Below are 26,492 nucleotides of genomic sequence, written 5' to 3'. Positions count from 1 at the left end.
TGTAAGAAACCTTGGAGTCTTATTTGACCAGGAGCTCTCATTTAAAGCTCATATAAATCAAGCTTGTAAAACAGCCATTTCCATTTGCGCAACAAGAGCCAAAATCAGAAGAATCCTGCCTAAAAGTGATGCTGAAAAACTTATCCATGCATTTGTAACGACTAGATTAGACTACTGTAACTCCCTGCTTGCAGCGTGTCCTAAAAGCTCCATAAAAAGCTTTCAACTGGTTCAAAATGCAGCAGCAAGATTACTAACAGGAACAAAAAGAAGAGAGCACATTACGCCGGTGCTGAAGTCTCTTCACTGGCTCCCCGTCGAGTCCAGAATCAAATTCAAAATTCTACTCTTGACCTACAAAGCCATAAATGACATGGCCCCATCCTACCTCAAAGATGCTATAGAACCACATCATCCAAACAGAGCTCTTCGCTCTCAGAATGCCGGCCTTCTGGTGGTGCCAAGAGTCTCTAAAAGTACTGTAGGAGGTAGAGCGTTTAGCTACCAAGCTCCTGTGTTATGGAATCAGCTCCCGACCCATGTTAAATATGCTGACACAGTCTCTTCATTTAAGTCCAGGCTTAAAACGTTCCTCTTCGAAATCGCTTATGGTCAGAGTAGTTAGGAACAGAAAGATAAACCCACAGCTTCAGCTACGCTGCCCTAGGAGTAACTGTGCTGGGGGAAGTATGACAGCTTGAGCACTATCCTCTTCTTCTTCTGACTACTTATGCTATCAAACAATATTTATTTTTTGATTCCACTTGCAAACTGTTCACCGCCTTCTTTTCTTTCTCTCACTCCTGAGGACCTGTGGACCCAGATGCCCCTCCCCTGGTGAAGTGGTCCCTGCCCTGTGTGGACGGTCCCTCATCTGCCTGAAGAGTGGGTCCAGCTCGCCTCCGACGGTCCCTCTTCTGCCTGAAGAGTGGGTCCAGCTCGACTCAGACGGTCCCTCATCTGCTTGAAGAGTGGGTCCAGCTCGCCTCCGACGGTCCCTCTTCTGCCTGAAGAGTGGGTCCAGCTCGACTCAGACGGTCCCTCTTCTGCCTGAAGAGTGGGTCCAGCTCCAGTCTCCTCGTGTCCGTCTGTCCGTCTGTGAGAGTCGGATCTCTCCTTCACTGGAACTCCTCCAGGTTTCTACGCTTTTTTCCCAAAGAGGTTTTTTTTGTAGTTTTTCCTGGCCGAGAAGGAGAGTCTAAGGACAGAGGACCCTGGGACATCGTCCCTCGCCACCACAGACATTGTCTGACTTCATCGCCACCACAGACATTGTTGATTCATTTCTCCCTGTGGCCCTCAGAGGCAACTGTTGTTGTGATTTTGGGCCTTACAAAAATAAATTGATTTGATGATTTGATTTGATCTAAAGAAGAATGCCTCTGCTAATATGCTAATGTGCAACACTGTTAGAACGTCCAGAATTGGTGGTTTTCAGATTCTAGAATGTGATGTCATCATACGGGCAGTCCCAAAAGTAAATTAATTAATAGTGAACAAAAATCTGAATTTGAACAGTATTTATTTCAGTCGTTCCATCTGTATTAAATATTTGCTTATAGAATGTCGTGATGTCATCTGAAACCAGCAATAAAGTTATTTAATGTGACTCTCCACTCTATAAGGCACATAACACTCCCTGTAACATAATAGAACTACTATTTTTAACACATTTGATTAAGAAATGTGTGTAAAATGTGCGAGCTTCAATTAAAAATGCTATAGTCATATACCTTGCATTATTTTGTGAGGAACCACATTTTGCATAATAATGTACAGAAAATAAACAGTAGATTGCATATAAAAAGTACAGAGGGCAGTGGACAGTTACGCAAAGATACTTGTGGTATTTCTCCGTAACGTAAATGCTCCCTGAGAGGTAACTCATGTGTGATAGAGCTGTGCAAGTGTGAACACTGGGGTTCAATTCTACAGTCAAATTATCAGTGGAGTTTTAGGTCCTATTTTATGGATACCTTTCGTCTTGGTATTTCTGCATCTTTAAATCCCTGGCCATGAAAAGTCATATTCAGATTTAAGCATACAGTATAATCTTCTCAGGTTTGTGGTTTGGCAGTGGGGTTAAAAAGAGTCCATGTCCAAACTGTTGAAGATGGAAGAAGTTATGGGACAACACTGTCGCTCTGACGAACCCTCCTCTTCCTCCTTCTGGAAGCGCGGCCCGGGGTTCATGTCCGATGGCGCCCCGGCTGGTGCGGAGCTGCAACCGACCGTGTGTGCGTTCATAGGCGTGGACACGGCGGGCGGGGAGGCCGTGGAGGCAGGTTCTGTGGAGAGCCGGGCGGTGGAGGGGCTGGGGGTGAGGTCCGAGTGGGAGAACTGATTCAAAGTGCACAGGTTGTGGCGGGTTTCCTCCAGGCTGTGCTCCAGCTGGCTCCTCTCCTGCAGCAGGCGCTCTCGCTCACTTCTCTGCACAGGACAAAGACAAACAAGAGCGAGAGTTGAGGGTCAAAATAATGTTCCCTTTCAGAAGGCCTCTACGCTCACGTTCTTTTTGGCTGTGCTGAAGACGGCACTCAAACCTAAGATCTTTCAGTTTGCTCTTGCTCCTGTAAATATCCACCTGTTCCACACTCGCAGACACCACACGGCGCAGCTAAGTGTTCCTGAGCTACGAGCTAACCAGCTAGCCTTTAATTGAGGTTCAGAGCCCAATGGGTCAATGTCAGACATTTAAAGTAAAGGAGACGTGCTCTCAGACTGTGCCCAAAGGTTTTACACCAGGACGCACGGGTTTCGTGTCGAGAGACCAAAGCATTAAAGAGTGCTCATTTCATGAACGTATAAAAAGAGCCAGGCGTCTGCATAGTCTTATTCTGCTGAAAAAATGTGCTCTTTGAGGCTACAATTAAACTAAAAGGCAAAAGCGAAGATGAAAAGTAAATAGATTCATATGATCAAAACCACATAATATTTTTCCAATAATAAAATAAATTACATGACTCTCAAAGTCAATTATTCATTTACAATTACTGTCGTGATTCATGTGCAATTACTGTGCAATTACTGTGCAATTACAGTCGTGATCACATGTAATGGTATTTATTTATTTATTTTTATCTTTATTATTTCCCCCTCCATCCCTCGTTGGGAAATGGGAGGTTTTGTCTGTAGGAGTTTTTGTTTATAAGAGATCTTCTATTGAGAGTGTTTTTCGAACTTCCTTTCGAAGTGATCTGTTCTTTTCCTCTGTATCTACTGCGTTGCAACAATGGAATTTCCTCATGTGTGGACAATAAAGGATTATCTTATCTTCAATCAATGTGAGCGGCATCGGCCGGTTAATAATTCAGATGACTGGTATCAGAGACAGGCCACAAAAATCCTGATAGGACCATGTATGTGCAGCATTCAGAAGCACCTCACCCTGATTTAAGGTCCGAGGAGGAAAAAGAAAAAGACTTGCACTGACTCACAAAAAGACGATCATTTTATGGATCAAACCCGCAAATTAAAAAGTCCCACATCATCATCTTTTGCCACAGTGTCTTCCATTAATGCCTTTCCAACTCTCAGGGGACGTGTGCCACTGACCAGCGCTCTGAGGTCACACTGCAGCTGCTGAATCCCGTCCAGCTTCCTCTTGCGGCAGCGCTGAGCGGCCATCCTGTTCTTACTGCGGCGCCGCACGTCGTGGACAAACTCCTGCTGCTCCGGAGTCAGCCGCTGCAGCCTCAGGACCTGCTGGAAGGCACTGCGGCTCAGGCTGGTGATGTCCTCCACGGGGAAGGGCAGCTGGATCTACTCAAGAGAAACACAAGAACTTCACTGCTCTAATGACTCTAGTAATGGCATTTGTGTTATGGTCTCTTTACACACATGAGGTCTTTTATGTTTCAGGCCCAACTTCAAGGGCCTAAATCAACTGCTGTTTTTAAAGCACTACTACCTTTAACTTTGCAAACACCCTGCCAAAAGACCCAACATATGGCTGTCACTGACCTCCGCCGCTCTCCTCTTGTTGGCCTCCGTGTCTGCGTCCGTGTCCATGTCCGAGTCGTCTCCGGAGGGCACGGAGGACGCGCAGGGACTCCTCTCCGACTGTGACAGACTGCTGTTCAAACCCTGGTCCTCTCCCGAGTCCATGTCTCTGAGGAAAGGACAGTCCCCCATGCTCGACGTCAAGTCCAACTGCTTAAGCCAATGGAAGTCCGCCGCTTTGGAGATCTTCGCTTGCTCCGCTGGATCTTGAACTTGCGACGGGCACAGCTCTGGCCAAAACCCTTTCGCTAAATGCTCCGCTACCTCCCTCTCTATGCTGCTCCTGTCCTCAAACCCAGCGTCTTGACTCAGAACGCTGATGGACGTTTCGGATAAGTTTACCGACACGTTGTGGCCGAAGCCGATGTCCGTTTTGTCGCTGGTTTGAGATCGAAACGGACATTGGTCACAGTCGGTCTCCACCATAAGTATCTCCACCGGTTCGTTCCCGATGCTTTCTGCCGCCGGCTCGATAAGCTCTTGTTGATGTCCCGAAACGTTAACGTCGCACGGAAGGCCGCAATCTGCCAATTCGCTCTGATTGCACACGCTTCCGATGTCCAGCATCATGTCTCGCTCGCAGTACTGAGCCGGGTGGTCGGCCTTGCTGGAATCTGCGCATTGCATGGACAAAATTGGGCAGACGCCGGTTGTGGCCAAGTCTAGAGTCAAGGGGGTCATTTCAGGGCCACAGTTCTCCAAGCAAAAATCGTCTTTGCTGGACATCGGAGATCTGTCCGGCGGACAATGTGTAGAAGGTATATTTGATTGTTCACTCATTGAGCTACAGGGTTCACAAGGAACTTCCTGGTTCCTTATGTTTTCTGTGTCCGAAGTTGCAGAGTTGGAGAGTAATTTCTGACAACAAGTTTGTGGAGCTCGTTTGCCCTCAGAGAACTTGGGCAAGAGGAAGTCGAAGCAGGACGTTTCTAAGTTGTGGAAGCCCAGGAGGTCGGCGCAGCTGTAAATGGCATGAATGTTCTCCTTGGTGAAGAGGAGCTTGGAGGTGTAGGCAAAGTCCAGCAGCGGCTCGAACCCTTCCACAGTCACCTGGTGCAGAAGAGAAGAGCGCACAAAACAACACTGTGTTATAAGGGTGTTCACACTTGCACTGTACAGTACACAGAGCACAGCCAAAGCTCCTGCACTTATATGTTAAAAATCAAATCAAAAATGATTTATTTGATACAGAAAATAATGGTTGAATTCAGATGGCTCTAGCAAAGACATGCTTCATAGTAGACAGAAGACAAAAACATACTGGAGATGAGTCCAGGAGCGCTGTCCAGCAGCAGCTCACTGCTCCAGACAGGTCGCCCCAGCAGCATTGAAGAATGGGTCAAATGCAGAGAATGAATTTCCCTTACGAGGTATTAATGAAGTAGACCTTCATTAAACATTTATTGCCTTACTGGTCAACAATAACTGTGTCAAAACTCAGAGCTCTAGGTCCAAGAATGTTGAAATGGCATGATTTATAATATTTGTACACTGTATCGTGGTGGAATTGTGCACAGGTAGTTGACACATGTAGTCAAAGTGTCAATTGCAATAGGATGAAAACACATTTCTTGTGTTATGTCAAATATAGTGTAAACGTTTCGAATAGTTCTACCATTGTCCTCCAAGCTCTACAATGCAGATGTAGCATATGAAGAGTGCTAACGCAGCGGGCCCTCTGTCTCCTGGAGCCTTTACCTGGGAGAGTGAGTATATGATTATAGTGCTGTAATATGTCAAATCATCACACATGACGCATGACATTAATGCTTAGTTTGAATGGGAACAGAGTCTAAACAAGATAATGCTGCATAGTCTTGGGTCTTGTCTAGTCCTGGCCGAACCATGGTCAAGTCATGGTCTAGTACTCTCCAGTTTTCAGTCACAGTTTTGATGTGTGTGTGGTTTGACTTTTTAACGGCACAAGCTGGTCTTCCAAATCACAGAATAGCTCATCGATTAAAACAAACAGTTCAACGTGACTTGTCGCTAGTATTTGTTGATCATCACTAACTTATAATGATTCAAAAAGACCTGACACGGCTCAAACCACCTGAAAGCACACCGCTGCACGTTAATGAACAAGCCCTGTCCATGCACCCTCCTCACCTCCTCTGGCAGTGTGATGACGGGGCACTGTTGGCTGGCCCCCTGGAGCCTGCCGTGGAAGTAGCGGCTGCAGGCGGCCAGCACTGGAGCGTGGGCCCTGAAGCTCTGGTCCTTCACGAGAACGGTCACGTCACACAGAACGTCCCGGAGGCGCTGCTCGTTCAGGCTCTGCAGAACCCAGGAAGTGTGCACCGCCGACTGGAAGGTGAAGACGGAGGAGCGCGGGGACTGGCCCGACATCATGGTGCTACGGGGCCGAGGATGGGGCTGAGGCAAAGAGGAAGCACAAAGGCGTGGCATGGATTTAGCAAAAAGTACAACCAGACAAACAAACAAAAAGTTGCCACCTGGATTTGACTAAACAAATAGGTACGAGCTTCATGTTGGATAATTGATGCAGGGGTGATTGTCCTTCAGTTGGAAACATGGTACTGATGCAGAGTCTTGAAAGACAAAGCCTGTGGTCATGGAAAAGATGTGTGTTTGAGAAGGGTCAAATCATTGGCATCGAGCAGAGAAAACATCCAAACATAAAGGAAGACCTTTATTTTCCATAATATGGAAAATCTTTTTCCATATTTCAACTATTAAAATGAATGTTTTCTCTGTATTTCTCAATCTATTCCAGACGCTCCCAATTTCTTTCCCCAACCGGCTGTTTGATGAGTGGAATTAAACAATCTCTAGATTTATATGGCAAGGTTAAACAACATTTATCTGATTCAAAACCCAAAAAGCTATGGTTGGGGCCTACCATGTCTGAAAAACATGATTTCAGCTCAAACCAGAGCCTTGCTGTGCTGATGTGATCCAGAATACAGGCTGAGAAATAGATTTTCAAAGTTAGGGGCCAGGGGTCCCCCTGCCTAAAAAAGTTAGGGGCCCCCTAGCAATTTCAGGGGCCCACAAGCGCACAGCATCGCGGCGTCATAAGAACAAGATAAATTTGTTGTTTTAAACCTCGTTATTAGCATGTAAAACAATTTAAAGTACTTTTATCTTTTATTTGATATCCATCCATCCATTTTCTACCGCTTGTTCCCTTTCCGGGTCGCGGGTGACTGGAGCCTATCCCAGTGACTTCGGGCCTTAGGCGGGGTACATCCTGGACAGCGGCCAACTCGTCGTTTATTTGATATGAAGAGCACAAATACTGAATTCCTATAAACCAGAGATCATGATCTTTAAAACTGTTTAATTCAATATAATAATGTTTCAATATAATAATGTTTCTTAGATACACAATAAATACTGTTTACAGCATTTGACACAAGGAGATCGTGTGGAATATATAAAATCACAGCCTACAAAATAAACTAACATATATACATTGCCCCGATGCTATCAACTCCAAAGGAGGCGGGGCCCTTGGGGCCCTTGGATACTTCCACATTGACACAGCTTTTGTTGCAAACAACTTTTAAAAAACAGAATTGTGGAATGAGTAGAGATTGACGCCCGCCAACCTAGATGTCACAAAATTAGTCCAGGCATTTCCGAGTACAACCAAACTAGACCGAACGCAGCGGCCAATCAGATGCCCGCTTTCATCTAAATTAGATCACGGACACCGCTCGGCCAATGAGAAGCGAGAAGACTGCAAAGTGAGCATGTCTGTCAAAACGAAACTTAAGCGCTGAAAATGCCCAGAATATGGCCAAATTACTAGTTAAATCTTTATTTTTTTTTCAAGGAATTTAGATACAGGGGGATATATAGCAAATATTGAGATTAATGTTGTGCCTAGGGTTCCTGTGCAGACCTTACTGGCAGAGGACAAACGGTTGAATCATTTGCAAGAAGTTGAGAATCCCTGGGTAAAATAATGTGCTCACAACATGGAAAGAGCTGACAAACAAAGATGTTAAAATCTTAAACTGGTTGGTTTATGACCAAGGTTTTGTACCCAATAGAACTGACCTGACTTGACAAAGAATCCTTTGTCTTGGAGGAACAGGACTTTTATAGGTTATTATAACCAAGAAATAAAACAAAACAACAACCATTAAAACCCTCTGACTGAAATCTTCAATAAGGCTTAAAAATCAGAACTATCAAGGGGAATAATATAAAACTTTTATAAATGCATTCATAATCTGGACAGCCAATCTACTAAATATATTAAAGTAAAATGGAAACTTATACTAATACTTCACAATGAAGGACAACGCGTCACGTCTGAAAGAATTATACTGGAAGAATGTGAGCCGCGTTTTCATACGACCATGTCAAAGTGCTGATTACTCACAGGGAAATGCTGAATGTATAAGAAATTGTGGCTGCCACGAGACACACTACGATCATGTTTTCTGGGACTGTCCTGTTGCTGAAAAATATTGGACTGAAATGAACAAGGCACAGCAGGCTAATTTTTTTTATCATATTTCCTCGTGGCGTGGATAAATCATTTGTCCTGCCACGTATCAATCATAAAACGCACCTATCGCTCACCTGCAGCCGCATTCGGTTCGTCCCCACGTTTCCGCGTGCCTAAGCGCATGGATCTATCATAATATAGTTCCCTCAGTGTAGGGGGCAAAATGAAGACGGAGAAAGACAGTTCGAGCTGACGCAGAAGTGGACAGAAATCTACGGGAGACGAGAGATGTGATGCGATCCGTTGCGCTAATAAACAAACGCACGTGTGTGTTGTATCAGTCCACACGGGGGAGTGGCATGTGCACTTCCGCCTGCGTTCTCAAATCGCCGAAAAATCATCCATTGCGCCTTTAAGACACCACCATTCTACTCAATCTCAGAACTATGTATCTAGGGCTCAAAACCCCTGCCATGGACACAATAAATGGATACCTTTGGAACATACAGCAGAGAAAAAAGGCCATCACAACAAAATGGATGTCAACTGCGCTGACGATCAAGAACTGGACTGAAATGATAACTGACAAACATTTGGACTCAACTTGAAAATGGACAAACTTTGGACAGACTTTTATTTTTTATTCATCTTGGTCATCTTTCTGGTCGTGTCATGTTTCTTGTTTGTGTTTCATGTTATACATTTAGATTATAATTATTTTTAATAAATGATCATAAATAATAATAAATGCTATTATAGATGTATATGTTCTGAAGGCTTTGTGCAGTGTCACACTTCCAACATCAATACAAGATCTTGGTGAAACATGTGATACTGGATACAATCTTTTGACACAGTGAATGTGCAGTAATTAAAGCTAAAGACGGTCATACCAAATGTTACAACATTTGACTTTTTCTGTGGCGATTTCTTCTTGGACAGCAGTATATATAGGGGGGCCAAGAGTGGCCACCCTTCATAAACCTTTGGCCACCCCCCCTGGTGGCCAAAGGCCCCCCAAAGTCTTCCTGTCGGCTGCACTCCTGATCCGGTACAAAGTAAACTCCATTCCACCTATTCAGTCCATTCAGTCCAATCCAGCAGTGACATCCGTGCAGAACATCCTTCTGTGGATGATTATTTAAGAACTATGGACTTCTATCACTGACTCCAACAAGCAGTGACTCCTGGCCTGGACAGTCTGGCTGAAATGCCTCCACAGACAGTGAGGCAGCTGTGGTGATCAGTCACAGACACAGCAGAGACATGAAGGAGGGTTTGTCTCAGAGCGTGGTCCACGGTCATTAGAGGACTGCTGGGTCAAACTTATGTGGAGTCTTTTAGGACATGTGTGTGACCTTCAGCTGCTACAGCTACACTCAGAGGTGTGCACAGGTGAATGTAGTAGACTGCAGACACACACATGCTTTTATTATAATGCCATCATTATTCAGGGAGAAACAAGTCTAATTAGAAATAAGACACGCCAAATGCAAAAGTGCACTACCAAGGACATGAGACCACATTACACTTTCATGACCCGCTCCAAACCGACCCACGGGTCAAACACAACCGCACATCACCTGTCTGTGACTGTGTTTACGTAACAACTTTCAGCCAACAAACAACAAAAGCACTATATGTTTTAAAACTTGTAATTTTCCAAATGAAAAAGATTTTTGTGAAAAATTAAGCTTTCCAACAATATATAGCATAATATATAGAATGCTTCTGTAACTTTAAAAACTTTATACTCTCCATTGGATTGAATGGAAACAGAACTAACAGGGCCTGAACAGTGTCCAATCCCCTCTTGACTGTGGTTGTGTTCAGTGCATCTTATGGACAGATTAATTACACAAGTAGGTAAACGTAAAAGTGACTTAAGAGTATATTATGTCGAGTAAGAGGCTATGGTTAAACACAGCGGACACGTAATGACAGGTAAAGTGTCTTCAGTGAGGAGATGACTGACATTACATTACGTACGACACATGTTACACGACACGGGCTAACAGTGTTAGCAGTGTTCATTGTAATGAAGAGTCTGACAGCAGCAGGAAGGAACGACCAGGGCGAGAGTGGATGAGTGAAGCTGCTCTCAGAGCACACGGAGCGTCCAGCAGGGGGCGGGGTCCAGCACGGTTTGTTCTATTAATATAGGAGAAAAGAATATCTAAATTCATGAGTTAAATGTCATGTTCACAATGCCCTTAATATCAGAACACAGAATGTCCTGTAAATAAGTCACCTTTTCATCCCAGCAGATTCAACACTCCACTTTATAATTCATTTATGTAGTTTATGATACGAGTCTTGTGTCAATACGAATATTGCCAAGAACTCATTGGTTGTTTACGTTAAATTTATTTTACAATAATTAAGCAAACTAAAATAGTTGTCAGGTATTATTACCGTATTAGTTGAAATATAACTATTGTGTAAATAAGTCCTCTTTTACTATATGGTCGCTAGTTGGAAATGCCTCTACCTATGTCACATCTGCTGCCCATGTCCAACCAGGAAGTAACATTACAATATGGTCAAACTGGGGGAAAAAGAGGCAAAGATTTTAGTAAAATCATATGGACTTTAATTATCAATTTAAGTGAAAGTAAATAAGATTAGTTCGATGATGTAAATGAAGGCAACAGAGTGGGCCCTGTATTTGTGTCATCCTGTGTGACTGAAGGCTTTTAGACAGATAATATATAAATGAAGTGTATACCTGACTTTTACTGAGTCAGTCTTTGTCATAAAAATGTCTTGTGTGTTTTTGAGTCTGTACAGTCCAGATTACAATTACAGATATGATTTTTATAGTCGACTAGTCACGATAACTTTTGAATTCTTATGAAATATGAATTAGCCTTAGTCAGTTAATTGCTGTAGCCATAGTTACAAAAGTAGGCTTAATAAATGACCAGGAAATGTACCGTACTTCTAATAATCAGGACAAATGACCTTCTGGGACATCCGGTTATCAGAACTCCATTGACGCTTTGCTCAGCTTGGTGAAAACATTAGGAAAGCGTGGCATGTCTGGAATAGAAGCCCAAATACTGAACTTTGGAGATTGTAAAACAAACGCTGTGTGGTAGAGTGTAAATATAAAAGCACCATGACCCCATCTGAAGTTATATTTTCAGCCAATGTGTAACAAAAGAGCCACAAAAGCCATAAAAGGGCTCTTTTGTATCCATATAAGGACTAACTACCGCTGTATACTTACACCTCAAGTCACAGGTAACTTGAAATACTGCAGTTAATTCTTATGTAACACAGCAGTAAGTCTTAAACACTGACAGCGTGATAGACTCCACTTTACCACTGTTTAGTTCACCGGGCGTTTGCACAAAAATAAAGTGCCAAGATAGCTACAGGTGCTAAAGTCAACAAGTTGAATCCTAATGACAGTTCTAGGCTTAACTATAAAGTCTATGCTTCGCACACCCATCAAGTGTGACCACTTTAAAGAGGAAAATAATTAATCTGACCATATGACTTCAGGAAAGTGGAATATGGGTCTATAAGAAGGCCAGGTGAGATGTCTTTTGTATGGGCTCCTGGTGTTTTATTCTATTGTGTGCTGTTAAGGCTCGTTTGTGGCATTCATTCAGGGGAAGTTGAAGAGTATAATGACGTTGATTATTACTTTCCATTGCAGTTTTCCCCTTCATTAAAATGGCATCTGGATTGGTTTTCTGCTGCGCTGACACGACTCAAAATTTGACACTTTAATAGTTTCCAAAATCTGTGTGAATTACTTTTTCACTGTTAAAGTATATTTTTAAAAGGTGTGCTTTGATACTTCTAATGATACATTTACATTGAATATTTTTTGCTCCTCTATCAGTACTTGTACTTAAAATGCATTTGAAAGGTTAAACTAAACATCAACATTTTCAAACATTAATATGTTATATTTAAGATGTGTCAAATGTCAATTACTGTAAATTGTCCCTGTATTTTTGATGGAACGACGCCTATTGATGACGTAGGTAGAATTCCTTTGTAGAACTCACTCTGCACTGATTATGTAATAATTTTCAACTTATCATTTTCTTCAAACTGTAACTTAACTGTAAAACTATTATTAATATTTACAACAGGTTTAATCCCACCAAACATAGTAATAATTAAAAATAGGGGAAAAGATACGAGAATGTGTCTGCCCTTTAACCCGTTTCAAGGACCACCTCTGGTTCTATCGGTCTATACTTTACATGCATATGCTTTTCATACTTTACATTATTTGCCATCAAACAAACAAAACATCCCCAATACTTCATTAACTGATAAAACGTAGATTTCTGGTCAATTTGTAACGCTAACCACAAATAACGCAGTCAGCAAAGCGGTGTGAAATGCTGACTCATGCTTAGACAACTTACCGTAATGACCCGCACTTTCGCCACCACATCCACGGACTATTTACAACAAATTGACTTTAATAAATTCAAGTCCTTCAGAGCAAACGCCGTTAGAAGAGATCTGATCCAATCTACAGAGCTAGGCCAGAGAACCAATATCTGCCCCATAGATCCACGGTCTCCGCCAGCATGTTCTGCTCCGGAGTGTGGCCAAAATGCGCATCAAAAGGCTGAGCAGTTTTATATGATTATTAAAAGCCATTTCTAACCTGTCAGGTGGACGTGGAACGCGACGCCATTTGTTAAAGGCGTGTTGGACGGTTCCGATCCGGTTCTGGTCCGAGCAGTTCCTTTAGTCATGTGACAGAAGCAGGATCGGAAAGCTGACCTGAGCGGACTGCGCATGCTCAGTACGAAATCTGCCGAATAGCTTCACACAAACTTGTCTCACTTCTATAAGTGATCAGAGTAACGAGGACACTTCTAATGAACGTTTAATACTTTTGCACAACACCGCTTCCTTGTACACATTTCAGAATCAGGGAGAATAAAACAGTAATAAGGTACTTTTCATTAATATCAATGTTTTCTACAGCCCTACTGATGATGATTATTGCACACCCTGTTAAGTCACAGCTGCCCTGGGGTAGACTGGCACACTTGGTCTGAGCTGGGATCTAACCATCAGCCTTGGGGTTTCGAACACGACACCAATTAGTTCCAAAATAGACAATATAAAAGTGTCCTCCCCGAGAAACACAAATTAAATTCATACTGTATTGTGCAATGGTGTCACATGCTCGGTGTTGTGAAGTATTGTGTTGTGAATACATCGGGTTCACGTGTCATCCCAATGTTTAAAATTGAGCTTAAGAACAGGTCAGAATTCTATGGTGGATTTTGCTCAGGGGAATGCATGTATATGTGTAAAAACAAACAATCCAGACACATTTCTTTAGAAATCATTTCATTTTATGGCATTGCTAAAAATAAAGATTTGTACAAATTATTTTTCGAGCATGATTTGTATAGTAATAAAACACAATTTACTGTAATATTGTTGTTTTCATTGAGCTGAAGCCGCACGCACACACTGCAGTGTCACACAGTGTACGTCCATGCACTGAGCTCAGGGGATCCTTTCATAGAAGAGGAGGTAGGCCTGACTGCTCAGAGCTTTAGCATCGCTGACCGGCTGAACGCTGGTGTCACTGATGTGGAACCAGGACCCTTTGGTTGGATCGGTGTCACCTACAATATTTAAAAGACTTAATGAAGGAGTTACATAAACATTTGTAATATTAGAAAACCTATTATGCTTAAAGTGCACATGATGTTTTTCTAATCATTAGTTTGGTGGAAGCCCTGTGAATGCGACGCTCATTGTGCCATGCGTTTCAGGTGCACACTATTTAAGGCTGATGCAAAAAGGTTTGGTTTATGGACTGCAGAAGTCCAAATGTTTGCCTGTGATTCAACAAGAAAAATTCAAACGGAGCGATTTGTGAGCGCTCAAAGAAGAGAAGATACTCACATTGTGCGGAACTGCCGTTGGACTCTGATTTGGCCCATCGTGGACGCACTTTAACGAAGGCGGTGTAATGACCGGATCGCATCGTCCCACTGTGCTCCACTATACCATACAGGCTGTACAGAATCTGAGAGCCCCCCGCAACTTCACTCTGTGGGAAGAAACGCTCTTCAAATGTGTTCATAAATCTAGGACGTAAATGTGTTTGGTCATGGTTACCTTGCAGTTCACCGTACAAAAAGGGGCCAAATCCAACACCCCGGGAAACTGGACGTGTCGGTTTACTTTACAAATACTGAAGCCATTCTGCAAAAGAAGCAAGGGCGAAATTAATTCATTCTGAAGTGATTAAAGGTTCACTCTGAAATTATTAAAGGTTCACTCTGAAACACTAGTCATTGAATATTTTCACAATGTACAGTATACATACGATTCCTGGTATTTAGAAATAAACTATTACATGTAAGAAAATATAAAAACTACCTGCTGGAATCTTTTCAAATGAAGTGTGAGCACAGGAGGAGGAGAGGAGATCAGCATTTGCTTCAAGGCATCAGTGTACACATTCTTCTTGGAACCTAAAGAAATACAGAAGTGAATTAGTAATCAGGCATTCAAAACCATACACATTTGGGTTTGAAAATATGCACATTTATTAAGTCAATGTTAGCACTTTAAGCATTTTACTTGTCATATATACAGTGTGCTCAATGGCTGTGAATACTTATGGAAGCAGCCTCGGACAGTGTTGGATCTTTATTTAAGAATTAAAAATCCAAATCAGATCATGACACTATAGATTATTCTCTGGCTTTTCCAACTCATTGTGACAAAGCAAGATGATGAGTGAACAATGAACCGCTCATTAGTTTGTGAATGATTTGTAAAAGAGTTTTGACGTTTCAAAGCAGATTTTGTAACGTGTGTAAAGCATTCATTGACATAAGAACATGACCAGAACATTACATTTTCTCTACGCCTGTGGTGTAGAAGACATATTTTTTGTACTTAGTGATGAGAAAATAATGTGATCATTTGTAAACTGTAATATTGAACTAAAATGACGTATTGTTATATTTTGATGGAGTCCTGCATGTTTGAGTTAATCCTGGATTGTTCACAAACCCTTGTTCCTCAGGTGAACTCTGAGGTTGGAAATACTTTACTGCTCCCAAAAATGGAACCGACTCCAGGACAGCGTTAGACTGGAGCGACTGAGCCCATTACAAACATTTATTGTTTATAATATATTGTATATATTGTTTATGTTATCTAGTTTGAATTGTACACGCTTTGCTTAATTTGTCTATTACCTGTATGTATTTTGTATTGTATACGTCACACTATCCCAGCGTGCACTCCACACTGGCAGAGGTGGTGGTGACGAATTCACATTGAACGGCGTCGGCATTACTTTTTGTGCACTGGAAATGATCCAGGGCAGAAGACAGACAGAGCCTTTTACTGGATTTACAAAAAGAAGTGTATTTCTGTTAAGGCCATAAAAAAAAATAGTGTGTTGGGGGAGAAAATCCAGGTCGGTAGGTCGAATTTTTTTCTTTTTTTTGTATTTTAAAATCCTCGCGTAGGTTTTGCAGACAGTTTTCTTTTCTCAGAAGTGAGTGCTTCACATTGAAGTGGACTTATTGGTTTGTAGATATTGAATAAAATACTGATCTAGTAATCACCGCTCTGTTGCGGTGTGTACGCGTTTATCTTACCGGTTACAATAACTCGCCGGATGCGGGCGACGGGGCGGGGCTCCGTGGCTCCGATGAGGGAATGAGCGAACACGGGATTTTCCACTAATGTTTCCAATCACTGCGTTCACACGTGCTATCACAGGCAACGCAACAACGCTCTGTTCTTGCTGGTTATGCCCAACACAAACTCATTAAAATGCACATAGATGTATTTTGACAGTCTGCACTCTAAAACTCTAGCTCATCTTTAAGCATAACCGGGTTTGACCTGGTCACATAAATGATGTGTAGCCTATTCAAAAGGGCACGAGATAAAATGTTACATCTTAAGTGCATTAGAATACAGAAAATGTGATTTGTTCACGTTTTCTTTGAAGAGAACCCCCAAACCCCCTTGACATCGGCTAGAACTTTACCTCAAAAACATAATGCAGATTAAAAGGTGTCTGGTCCACTGGAGACCCTGAGTCACTTCTGATGATGTAATGGGTGCACACACATACCTCCAGTTTGCCCTCGGTGCTGGCGCTTGGTGCAGGTGACGCAGAGCAGGCTGTTGTTTTGGGTGAGCGTCTCCACTTCGGTGAACTGGAACAGGCAGGACTGGACCGAACACTCCTGCTTCTCCGGGGACCTCCTCCGGGCCAGAGTCTGGAAGGCCAAGTCCGGGTCCTGGTTCACCACCGTGTACTCCGCGGGTTCCTCTGGTTCTTCCGGCTCCTCTTCACAACACTCCATGCTCCCATCCGCTACCTTCTCACTATCTTCTATAAAGGCTTCATCCGGATCTTTCTCGGAGTTGTTCTCTTCGTCTTGAACCGAGTCAGACGTTGGGTCCAGTTCCGGAGTGCTGTCGTTGGGGGGCGGGTCCGACAGCGGGGTAAAGCGGTTGCTCGTAGTTGACTCCTCCTCCTCTTCGTTTTCAGCTTGCGTGCCGTTTGGATCTTTCAGTTCCGAGTTGGCGTCTTCGATCTCGCCTGAGGATTCATCTCCGTTGGTTTTTCCGTCACAGGATTCATCGTCTTTGTCCTCTCCATCACGTTCTGTGCAGTCGCCGCTTTGAGGCGACGCGAGGCTGTCTAAGGTGGTTTTACCGTCGAGCTTCTGTTGCCTTCTCTGATGCTGTGGGAAAGATGAAGATCAATGTCAAGGAAATATGGGGATTCAAAAGAACACACGTGGCATTACAGTAACTTTACAGGAAAAGAAAGAATAAACGCGCTTTAAGACGTATATTAGGATAAGTAATAAGATATAAATTAGGCCAAAAACGTATTTTTTTTCTCCCATTGAATGTCTGATGCAACTTTAATAACTTTCATCGCAGCATAAATTATTGCAGACATACTGAGGGAAATATAAAAGCTACAGAAGACAATTTGATAAAAAATACCTAATATAAGCATAGTTGAAAGTGTCTTGATTTTTTGGAATAATCTTCAATCCGTGTTGAGGGTAATGTTGAATATAAAAACACAATTACACTGAAACAAATTGCTATTTGGCATTTTATATTCTGTGGACACAAATACGGAGATGAGACGTTTCTTTGGTATGTTGAACTTAGAAGTGCGTTGCCCCAGATGCCCCAACACAATTCCTGATGATCACGTTTGCTCTCACCGGATACGTTATTTAAAGTTCTAAGACATGAAAAAACAAAAAGGTACTGAAGAGCATGTTTAAAGGCCAATGACATTACAAATAATGCAGAATATGTGTCCTTTAAATGTATAAAAAAGCCCTGAAAATGTTGCCAATAACAGGAAGCTGAAACCCATGAATAGCCCGTGGGATAGGGTTGTGTTCAAAAAATCCATACGGCCATATATCGTCACGGACTCTGTATCGATACGCGCCTTAACCACTCGACCAGGAGCGCGCTGTTACCATCCTGCAGGAAAAGCAGAAGCTGCTGAATCTGCCGGAAGACGAGCTAATGTGACGTGCAAACCGGGTGGAGGTGAGAGGGAGCTGTGGACCTGATCAGAAGCTCCTCTGGGCCGAGGTGAGAGGGAGCTGTGGACCTGATCAGAAGCTCCTCTGGACCGAGGTGAGGAGGAGCTGTGGACCTGATCAGAAGCTCCTCTGGACCGAGGTGAGAAGGAGCTGTGGACCTGATCAGAAGCTCCTCTGGACCGAGGTGAGAGGGAGCTGTGGACCTGATCAGAAGCTCCTCTGGACCGAGGTGAGGAGGAGCTGTGGACCTGATCAGAAGCTCCTCTGGACCGAGGTGAGGAGGAGCTGTGGACCTGATCAGAAGCTCCTCTGGACCGAGGTGAGAAGGAGCTGTGGACCTGATCAGAAGCTCCTCTGTGCAGAAGATGCTGCTGCAGCATGTTCAGACCAGGCCAATTGTTTGGCAAGAAACATGCAATACTTTACTAGAATGTGTTCCATATATTTCTATTTGGATCAGTTGGTTGGATGTATGAAGTTATTAGAGCAGAATGGATTTATAAATAAGTGCTTTGTGGATAAACATGAAATTTCAAACATTTTTGTATCGGGATATACTTGGAGGGTCTTGCAATCCCCGGCCCTCCCGTGGGCCCTTAGAGTCTCATACTTTACAAACATTACCTTGGCCTGCTTCTTGGCCTGCTTCTTGACCTTCTTCTGCTGGTATTTGCTTCCACTGGGAATGTCGTCGGTCCCATTGGTCAACACGGGGCTGTCTCGCTCGTCTTTGGTCACATTACTGGACTTCGGGAAGGCCTTTTTCTGGAACTTTTTCCTATAGGCCTAAGAGACGCAAAGCCATGTAAAAAAAAGCAATGCAATAACTCTGCCGTCCCACTGAAAAAAGGCCCCAAGAACTTTACCTCATCAGAAACGGGAAGAGAAAGATCCAAAAACATTTCTTTGACGACTGACACCTGCATGAAAGAATAGAGTTTTTAAGACAGAAAACTTTAAATACAAGGAATTTATCTCATTCCCTTAAACCTTAACCCTGGGGAATTAATAGTTCATGCTAAATTAAGTACTTATGTCTGAAAAGGAGTGATAGGATACATTGACAAAATTCACATGAGATTTTTGCTCGGTTGAGCAAATCATTGTAGGAATATATAATAATAATAATACAATAATGACTGCATATAAATGTAGGTGTCTGTTATGCAAATATGAATACTAATTAACATATGTACAAGAACAGGCTTCATTTTTTGACATGTTAGAACAATGGATTTATTGTTTCAAAACACATGCGTTCATGCGTTCATGCGTTTGGTTTGTCCTGTTTGAAACATTCTACAAATGCTATAAACTGGAATATTGACATTTATTTAAATGTTCATATGCAGTATTCACTTTTCTTAAGAATAAAAATACATTTATGTTAATAATGTAAAAGTAATACATATTTATTTTAAAACGCTTTGTTAAACCAGTATAAAGTATTTTAAACATTACTAAAAGTATTGATATTGATTCAAAAACTGTGGGTTTGACCAATCTTTTTATTAGATAAACTCAATACTCTACTTGACACTCTACTTGTTAATCTTCTAACACTATTGGCTCTGCAGCATTGATGGAGCTGGAGCAGAACCGACACGTACCGTCTTACACTGCTGACACATCACAGTGCTGGTCATTTCACCCCCGAAAACTCGATCCACAACATTTTTTGGGAAGGAATTTTTTTCATATTCTGAAAAAAGATTTAAATAAAATAAAATAAATCTGAGATAGTGAAGGAAGTAAAATAAAAATATACTTCCCTTTAAATACGTATCAACATAATTTCCAAAAAGATGATGTTACCTTTGACAAGTGTTTTCAGCTGCTCTCCACTTTCATTTTTAGCTTCTTTTAACGACTCCGTCAACCCTGAACTGGCCCTCTAAAAAGAAAAAACAAAACAATCACTAAGGGGTCTTTTCAGATGTGATGCAGAATCATGAACGGCAAGATTAACCAAACACAGGAAAGTGTGAACTCTAAGGAGAAATTTGAAATGTAACCTTGTTGATATTACGGTAATTAAACATTCTATGATGACGCCGTGCATCATGGAATATTGTTGAAAAACTTGGTACACATTTTTCATGGATTGGCTCAAAAATAATGATCTAATAATGTAAAACACAAGAGCACATTATGCATCAATGAATATATTTGAATAGAAACACATTCAATACAGAGTACCTCAAGGTTAGATTTTAGGGTTTTTGGGATATATTAATGATCTAATAAATAAATAAACAAATGTAAAAAACTGACATATCCCCCCCGCTGTATAGCATAAGATAATTGAGAGCTTACTTTGATTTCCTCCGCTCTCATTCCGTCCAGCAAATATCGTAGCAACTCCTGACTGTCCTGCTGCTGGAAGCCCTTAAATCTGGCCGCTCTGCAAAAAGTACCATCAAATAATACTTAGAAAACAGTAGAAGTAAAAAATGGTTTGAATCGACCGATGATGAACCTTTTAAACTAACTTTTTACAAACTTGCGTGAACAGGTCGCGTGGCGTTACTACGTTCTTCTTGGATTCTTGGATTTCATTGAGGAGCTGGCACATCGTTAACGTCAGGGGTCCAGCCTGTTCCAGATGGACTGCGATTGGCTCCTTCGAAATATACAAAAAACAAACAAAAAGCTGGTTAAATATAATACTAATAATAAATACATTATAAATAAAGGAGAAATGTGACAAACCAGATTAGAAGAGGCATCAGGTACAATGTTCAATGTGATCTTCTCTTCTATGACGTTATTCAGAATATCTCTCAACATGTGGGTTTGGGAAAGATTCTGAGGAAAATGAAAAGAGAAGGGCGACTTTTAATTGACGGGGCAAGTGATGATTCATAAAGCGTCTAAACACATACAGGGCAAAACAAAAAACAATAAAAATGTACTTTTTAGATACACATTGTTAATAACTAATCTTAATCGGATGAAAAGTTCTTAAAACAGCAACACATTGACCATAATCATAGGCATTTGCATTTCACGCAGGAAAAAGTTTAGTTCTCCTTCCGAAATGTATTTTTTGCTAATATTTGAGGAATTATTTATGCTCAGACTTCTCAACTTTGCTACAGAAACAGGCATTCTACACCTTCCTGGGCCAGACAGAAGATTTATTTTAATTTGTTTTAATCAATCAAATGAATAAAAATGTATTTGCTTATTTATGCTTTGGGTATTTTTTTTTTTATCATTTTATTGATAAATTATTAAGATAAGATAAGATAAAATAAAATAATCCTTTATTGTCCTCTCATATCTTAATAGCGAATGGAGGAAAAATAAATAAATAAAATTAAATTAAAAATGAATACAAATAAATAAATAAAAATACATAAATAAAATAAAAAATAAAGATAAAAATAAAATAATAAAAATAAAGTAAAGTAAAAATAGCTAGCATAAGACTAAATAATAATAGGTGTCTACAGAGCCGCGGCGTGCGGCCGAAACTGCTAGGCTATTTCGTGACGTGGCTCCTGAAACTGCTGGGCTATTTGACCGCGCCGGGTTAAGGTTAGGGTTAGGGTCAGGGTTAGGGTTAAGGTTACGGCTAGCCATGAGGCTATATGGCCGTGCCGCGGCTCCCGAAACTGCTGGGCTATTTAACCGCACCGCGGCTCTGCAGCCACGGCCATAGACTAATAATATTTGTAAAACTATTAAAGGTTACATATTAGTTTTAAAATATGAAATATATAAACAACAAACTGACAGAAATGGAGTCGATGGCTGCCAATTTGCGCCATCGACTCCTCCGACCACCACCAGCCCTCGCTCCCAAACCACATTCATACAAGGCAATGCCCAAGGACACAGCTGCGTCTTGCCCAAGGACACAGCTGCCCCACTGAAAATCCCATCAGGCTTCTGGGATCAGGCATGGTAAATGGTCACGTTTGTACAACACTTTCAAGGCTTTCAAACCACTGACCCATTCACACACCGGCGGACGCAGACCTTTGAATCAGAGGACAAACACTCTACCAACTGAGCTATGGTCGTCAAGGAGCTATGGCTGAAATATCCCTTGGTTTCAAGAGATCAAAGTGAAAAATAGGATCATCACATTAACAATTTAAAAGAGAACATTAAACACTTTGAAAGATTACAAATAAAACTACTAATGACAAAAAAAGGGGAAAAAAAACCTCAAATGAAACTTTTGCAAATGTTTACCTGGATAACAGCGTTGTAGAAACAGGTGTTGCCCAGGTTGCTCAGGCCCTTCACTGAGACACTCCTCCCCTCCTCTGGGACGTCTCTCCCCTTGACTGAGGCGACCCGCCCTTCCTCCTGCGTTGCACTGGGCTTTTTAGACTTGGCTGTGCTCTCTCTCTTCTTCTCCTTTTTGGGCTGCTCCTGATTTTCCTGCTTTTCCTGCTCCTCGCTCCCTTCTAGTGTCAGAACGCCCAATTTCTCCTCCACTTCTAAAACATCTTCCTTTATTTCTGAAAAATACAAATGCAAAATGTTAAAAGGGTATTCCAAGCATCATTAGTATGTATTTTCTGTTGGTCCCACACTTTTCTGCGGCCTCTTGGATGGCTCAGTGGAGATCAGTTTCTTGATGTTGGTCAGCAGCTGAGCTAAAAGTCCGGTTGGGGAGAACTGCACCTTGTCATCACAGATATAACACCTGTGGGTTAAAGAACCACAACACTTTTAACAGCTGAAGCACTAGCAAAATGTGTGTAAAAGCCAAAAGTGTGAAAGGAACTCGCCAAACAGCCCAGTTATCCAGGTTGACCACCAGACAATGAGGATCTGAGTGCGGCGTCTCGTAATGCTTGACGGCGTGTTTGTCCTCAGAATAACGTCCACAGCCCTTTTCAAATATATATGTTGTATTATTAACAACACAGCACTTCCTCACAATATTTGAGAATTCATTCAAACTTTGTACATATTGAACCCAACCAGGAGTATTAACCTTTGAAAGACCATCATCTCAGGCAAGACACAAAACTTTTGTCAGTTTGCTTTCACCTGGAAAACAAACCAAATCTAAACCTAAATATGTTTTATTGTATATTTTAATCCACTTGCATCCAAAGATTTAATATTGGTCAAAGGAAGTATTTTCTCCCATAGCGATAAACCACTAAAGTAGCACCTACACACAGCAAACTTTACAGTCTTGTAAGATATCGATGGATTGCACAGAAGAATTTGTTGATATCTAATTCTAAGCCTAATTTTAATTAAGTTTTAATTAAAAAAAATTAAAAAGAGGCATAATCTGAACCTGGCTCTATCCATTTTTCAGATTTGCCCAAAATATACGCTCCTTCTAAAACTGAGACCAATCAAACAGCAAACATTACAATTCCAGCCATAGTTTGAGAGGATGAACAGAGCCTACCCTGTGTCCACATTTCAGGCACAGCCACACTGGTTCACTCTCCTCTGTTTGGGTTTCCTGTGACGGGCCATTGTCACCTTTGTTGTCACTGTTGCACTCCTGGCAGTTTGTCCAGTCTGCATTTCCCGAGAGCTTTTTAACAACGGCTTGGTCAGTTCCCTTTTTGATATGTCGGCAAGATGGACCTTAAAATACAACATTATATTCATTAAACATTCGTAACAGATTATTCATCGCTGTATTAAAATAAAACTATACCTGACAAGTCAATATCATCATCGTCCCCCCTGGGGCTTCGGTCTTTGCTCCTCCTCTTCCCCATAGTAACCTAAACAAGTTACAAAAACAATTAAAACATACATTAATTGTATGTTTTACATACCCCCCTGCACAAACTGGAACTGCCAATAAAACATTTAGTTTATTGATTATGGAAGCCGTAATCAATAAATGTCCAAAGATGGCCCTTTGGGGAGTCTACTTTCTAGTCTAGTGCTGAATTTAGTAAGAAGCATCAAGTTTGATTCATCATTGCACAAAAAAGTCAGGAGCTGTGTGGCGGGCAAAACCAGGCTATTCCCCTAAAAAAGTACAATAATTGAAGACAATTTAATCATAAATCTCTTGGTAGACAAACTTTCACATGCACAACATGAATGGGTTTGGCGCAGAATTGATGCTTCACGGTTGTGAATGAGGCGTTTCAAAGAGAAAACGCACTCACTTTTCTCGTCACTGTGGAACACTTTTACCACTGCAGGTCCACGACCGTCACACACACACTGCTTTCTGTGCGGCGCTGACTCGCTGTCGTTGTTGTGTTACTTTTAATGGCGGTTGGCAGCCAACTGAACTGGTGCATTTACTGCCACCTTCAAAGTCTTCAAAGAAGGCGTTTTACGCAAAACTGTTTAAAAAAAAGGAGACAGAAATAGACAAAAAGAAAGAGAGAACGCGAGAGAAAGCAAAAGGAGAGAGAGAAATAGCGCAGCCCAAAGAGAAAAACCGGAGCCGACTCGTACCACTGCGTTTATTTCATTGTCTTCAAAGCCCATGGGATCAAAGTGGAAAAGAATCCAATGAACATGCATTCTATCCGTATTAACGTCTAGTACAACTGCAGTAGGTGGCGCTAATGCACTTGGATACCAACCACCAAAGAAGATGTATATTGTCACATAGTGGTCAGTAGTGGCGATTGGCAGCTAAGGCCAAGAAGAAACCAGTGTGTGTTTCCGGTAACCCGACCGAGCTGGTTTCAAAATAATGAAACCAGACCTTAAACATTTGATCACATATTACTGGCCATACCTTTCGAGAATGTCAAAGTGTGAGAGTGAATCCAAAAGCTGCAGGAAAAAATCGGCTGTGGGGATCGTAAGATGTGAAAATCACTTTTGAACATGGCGCATCCATGTTTGCAGAAGTTCATTATTTGGTCAGGGTGAGGACTGGCTGCCATGGCGGGGGCGATATGCACGCCTGGTGTTTCAGCGGTGAAGTTATAGGCCCGCTTTACTTGTGGGATATAATCGTTTTAGAAGCAAACATCTTTCACAAACGTGGTGTGAGTACAGCGCCAGATCAAGTCGGCTCGGATCACTATTTTATTCAATATCTGCATACCAATAAGGCCACTTCAATATAAGGCGCTCATTTCTGAGAAAAGAAAACTGTCTGCAAAACCTGCGAGGATTTTAAAATATAAAAAAAAAGAAAAAGATCCGACCCACCGAGCTGGATTTTTTTTTTAAATTTTACCTGAAACCCACCATTTATTTTTTTGGGCCTTACTGAAAAGGTGCATTTACCGCCACCTACTGTGGTTCTACATCTTCAAAGTATCATGGAGTAGCAGAGCAAGTTAAAGTTAGATTCAAAAAGGGGAGGGAGACAAGTGCGAAGGGAACCAGGACAGAAGTGCAAGCAGCGAGACAGAGGAGGGACAGAGGAGGGACAGAGGAGGGACAGAGGAGGGACAGAGGAGGGACAGAGCAGGGACAGAGCAGGGACAGAGCACATATTGCTCATAGAGAAGCAGGGGCAAACGTGTGTGAGGGGGACAGAGGCAGGCTGACCCACTCCTCTACTGCTCTTGTTAAGAAATTAACCCTGTGTTGTCACTGGGCGTTTATCTGTTGCTCAAAAAACTTCCGTCATGTGTAATGCGTAATATGAGGGAGGCGTCCCGGAGGCTCCAGAACACACGCCCGAGCCCCCTCCTCCTTACAGTATTACCAATTGCTGTAGTTGTACGGCTTATTTGTTTGTTTTTAAAGAGAGAAAGAAAAAAACGAGACATGCCACCTGAGCTGGCTCCGCTTGATGTGGAAGAGCAGCGGCTCTACTCCGAGCTCCTCCCGTGTGCCTGAGCTTGTATACGCTGTTTTGTACATTCGGTCATTACCCAAAGCTCATGACCATAGGTGACAGTAGTTTGACCAGTAAAAGTTCTCAAAATAATCATGACTAAAAATAGAAATAAATGGGAGTTTTCGAAGCAAAACAGTCATTTTAATTCATTAATACATTCTTTAAGCATATATAAGTGCTTTTTTTTACACATCTTAATCAATCACAATTTTCATAAAGGTGGTAACATGCCATCTAGGGGAATCTAGTTACTTGAGAGAGTGAATTACTCATCGGGAATAATCGTGATTTTCTCACTTTCTTGGTAACAATAAAATGTAAAAAAAGACATTTAGTGAATTCTCCTGGACAATACAAGTAAACTAGAATACAACTTTCATAAAATCAATATATTGTATATATAACGTTAGAGAGGAATGGGACAAGCCAAGTTAAAACAATTTAATCAAAGTAATGTATCATGATTTTTAAAGCCAACTTACAGCTACAGATGATGACAAAAAGCCCCTCACTTTCGATCACTTCGCGTTAATAAATCCATTTGACACGTCATCAACACGTATCCCAACGTATTTCTTCATGAAAACAATTTTCCATTTTAGATTATGGATAAATATAAAGAGCAATCATAGAGCCAAAGAAAGAAAATCCAACAGCAGCAGATGACACACGGGCGGTGCAGCTGTTTCCAACGGTCCGTACAACCACTTCCGGTACGCTGCTTTCTGCTGTC

General features: G+C 41.8%; 2 protein-coding genes across 2 annotated transcripts; both read right to left on the bottom strand.

Annotated features, from left to right (window-relative positions):
- Positions 1 to 1,542: 1,542 nt before the first annotated feature.
- On the bottom strand, positions 1,543 to 13,183 carry LOC140373633 (transcription regulator protein BACH1-like). Its single transcript, XM_072460232.1, has 5 exons — positions 13,071 to 13,183; positions 6,112 to 6,378; positions 3,964 to 5,052; positions 3,556 to 3,762; positions 1,543 to 2,430 (listed from the first exon to the last, which is right to left on the bottom strand). The coding sequence occupies exons 2-5, from the start codon at positions 6,352 to 6,354 to the stop codon at positions 2,083 to 2,085; spliced, it is 1,887 nt and encodes a 628-aa protein (XP_072316333.1). The 5' UTR covers positions 6,355 to 6,378; positions 13,071 to 13,183; the 3' UTR covers positions 1,543 to 2,082.
- Positions 13,184 to 13,751: 568 nt separating this feature from the next.
- usp16 (ubiquitin specific peptidase 16) lies at positions 13,752 to 26,450 on the bottom strand. Its single transcript, XM_072460221.1, has 18 exons — positions 26,242 to 26,450; positions 23,645 to 23,714; positions 23,387 to 23,571; positions 22,746 to 22,849; positions 22,548 to 22,660; positions 22,201 to 22,472; positions 20,707 to 20,802; positions 20,487 to 20,617; positions 20,311 to 20,398; positions 19,810 to 19,888; positions 19,605 to 19,696; positions 18,861 to 18,914; positions 18,619 to 18,780; positions 16,539 to 17,157; positions 14,816 to 14,910; positions 14,552 to 14,638; positions 14,336 to 14,483; positions 13,752 to 14,052 (listed from the first exon to the last, which is right to left on the bottom strand). Exons 2-18 carry the CDS (start codon positions 23,706 to 23,708, stop codon positions 13,931 to 13,933), a joined length of 2,511 nt encoding a protein of 836 aa, XP_072316322.1. The 5' UTR covers positions 23,709 to 23,714; positions 26,242 to 26,450; the 3' UTR covers positions 13,752 to 13,930.
- Positions 26,451 to 26,492: the final 42 nt, after the last annotated feature.

Source organism: Eucyclogobius newberryi, unplaced genomic scaffold (assembly GCF_026437365.1).
Source record: "Eucyclogobius newberryi isolate DKJ021-1_F unplaced genomic scaffold, fEucNew1.0.hap1 SCAF_10, whole genome shotgun sequence".
NCBI classification, from domain to species: Eukaryota; Metazoa; Chordata; class Actinopteri; order Gobiiformes; family Gobiidae; genus Eucyclogobius; species Eucyclogobius newberryi.
This window is presented reverse-complemented; position numbering and strand designations above follow the sequence as displayed.

What these genes read in the sequence shown, in the direction of transcription:
- usp16 (XM_072460221.1), bottom strand. Translation starts at nt 23,708, where the DNA reads ATGGGGAAGAGGAGGAGCAAAGACCGAAGCCCCAGGGGGGACGATGAT. An exon ending in ATCCAAGAGGCCGCAGAAAA is followed by an intron (nt 22,473 to 22,547) that starts GTGTGGGACCAA and finishes TGTATTTTTCAG; the next exon opens with AAATAAAGGAAGATGTTTTA. An exon ending in ATTTGAAAAGATTCCAGCAG is followed by an intron (nt 14,639 to 14,815) that starts GTAGTTTTTATA and finishes CTTCTTTTGCAG; the next exon opens with AATGGCTTCAGTATTTGTAA.
- LOC140373633 (XM_072460232.1), bottom strand. Translation starts at nt 6,354, where the DNA reads ATGATGTCGGGCCAGTCCCCGCGCTCCTCCGTCTTCACCTTCCAGTCG. An exon ending in TCATCACACTGCCAGAGGAG is followed by an intron (nt 5,053 to 6,111) that starts GTGAGGAGGGTG and finishes CTTCTGCACCAG; the next exon opens with GTGACTGTGGAAGGGTTCGA. An exon ending in AGTGTGACCTCAGAGCGCTG is followed by an intron (nt 2,431 to 3,555) that starts GTCAGTGGCACA and finishes TGTCCTGTGCAG; the next exon opens with AGAAGTGAGCGAGAGCGCCT.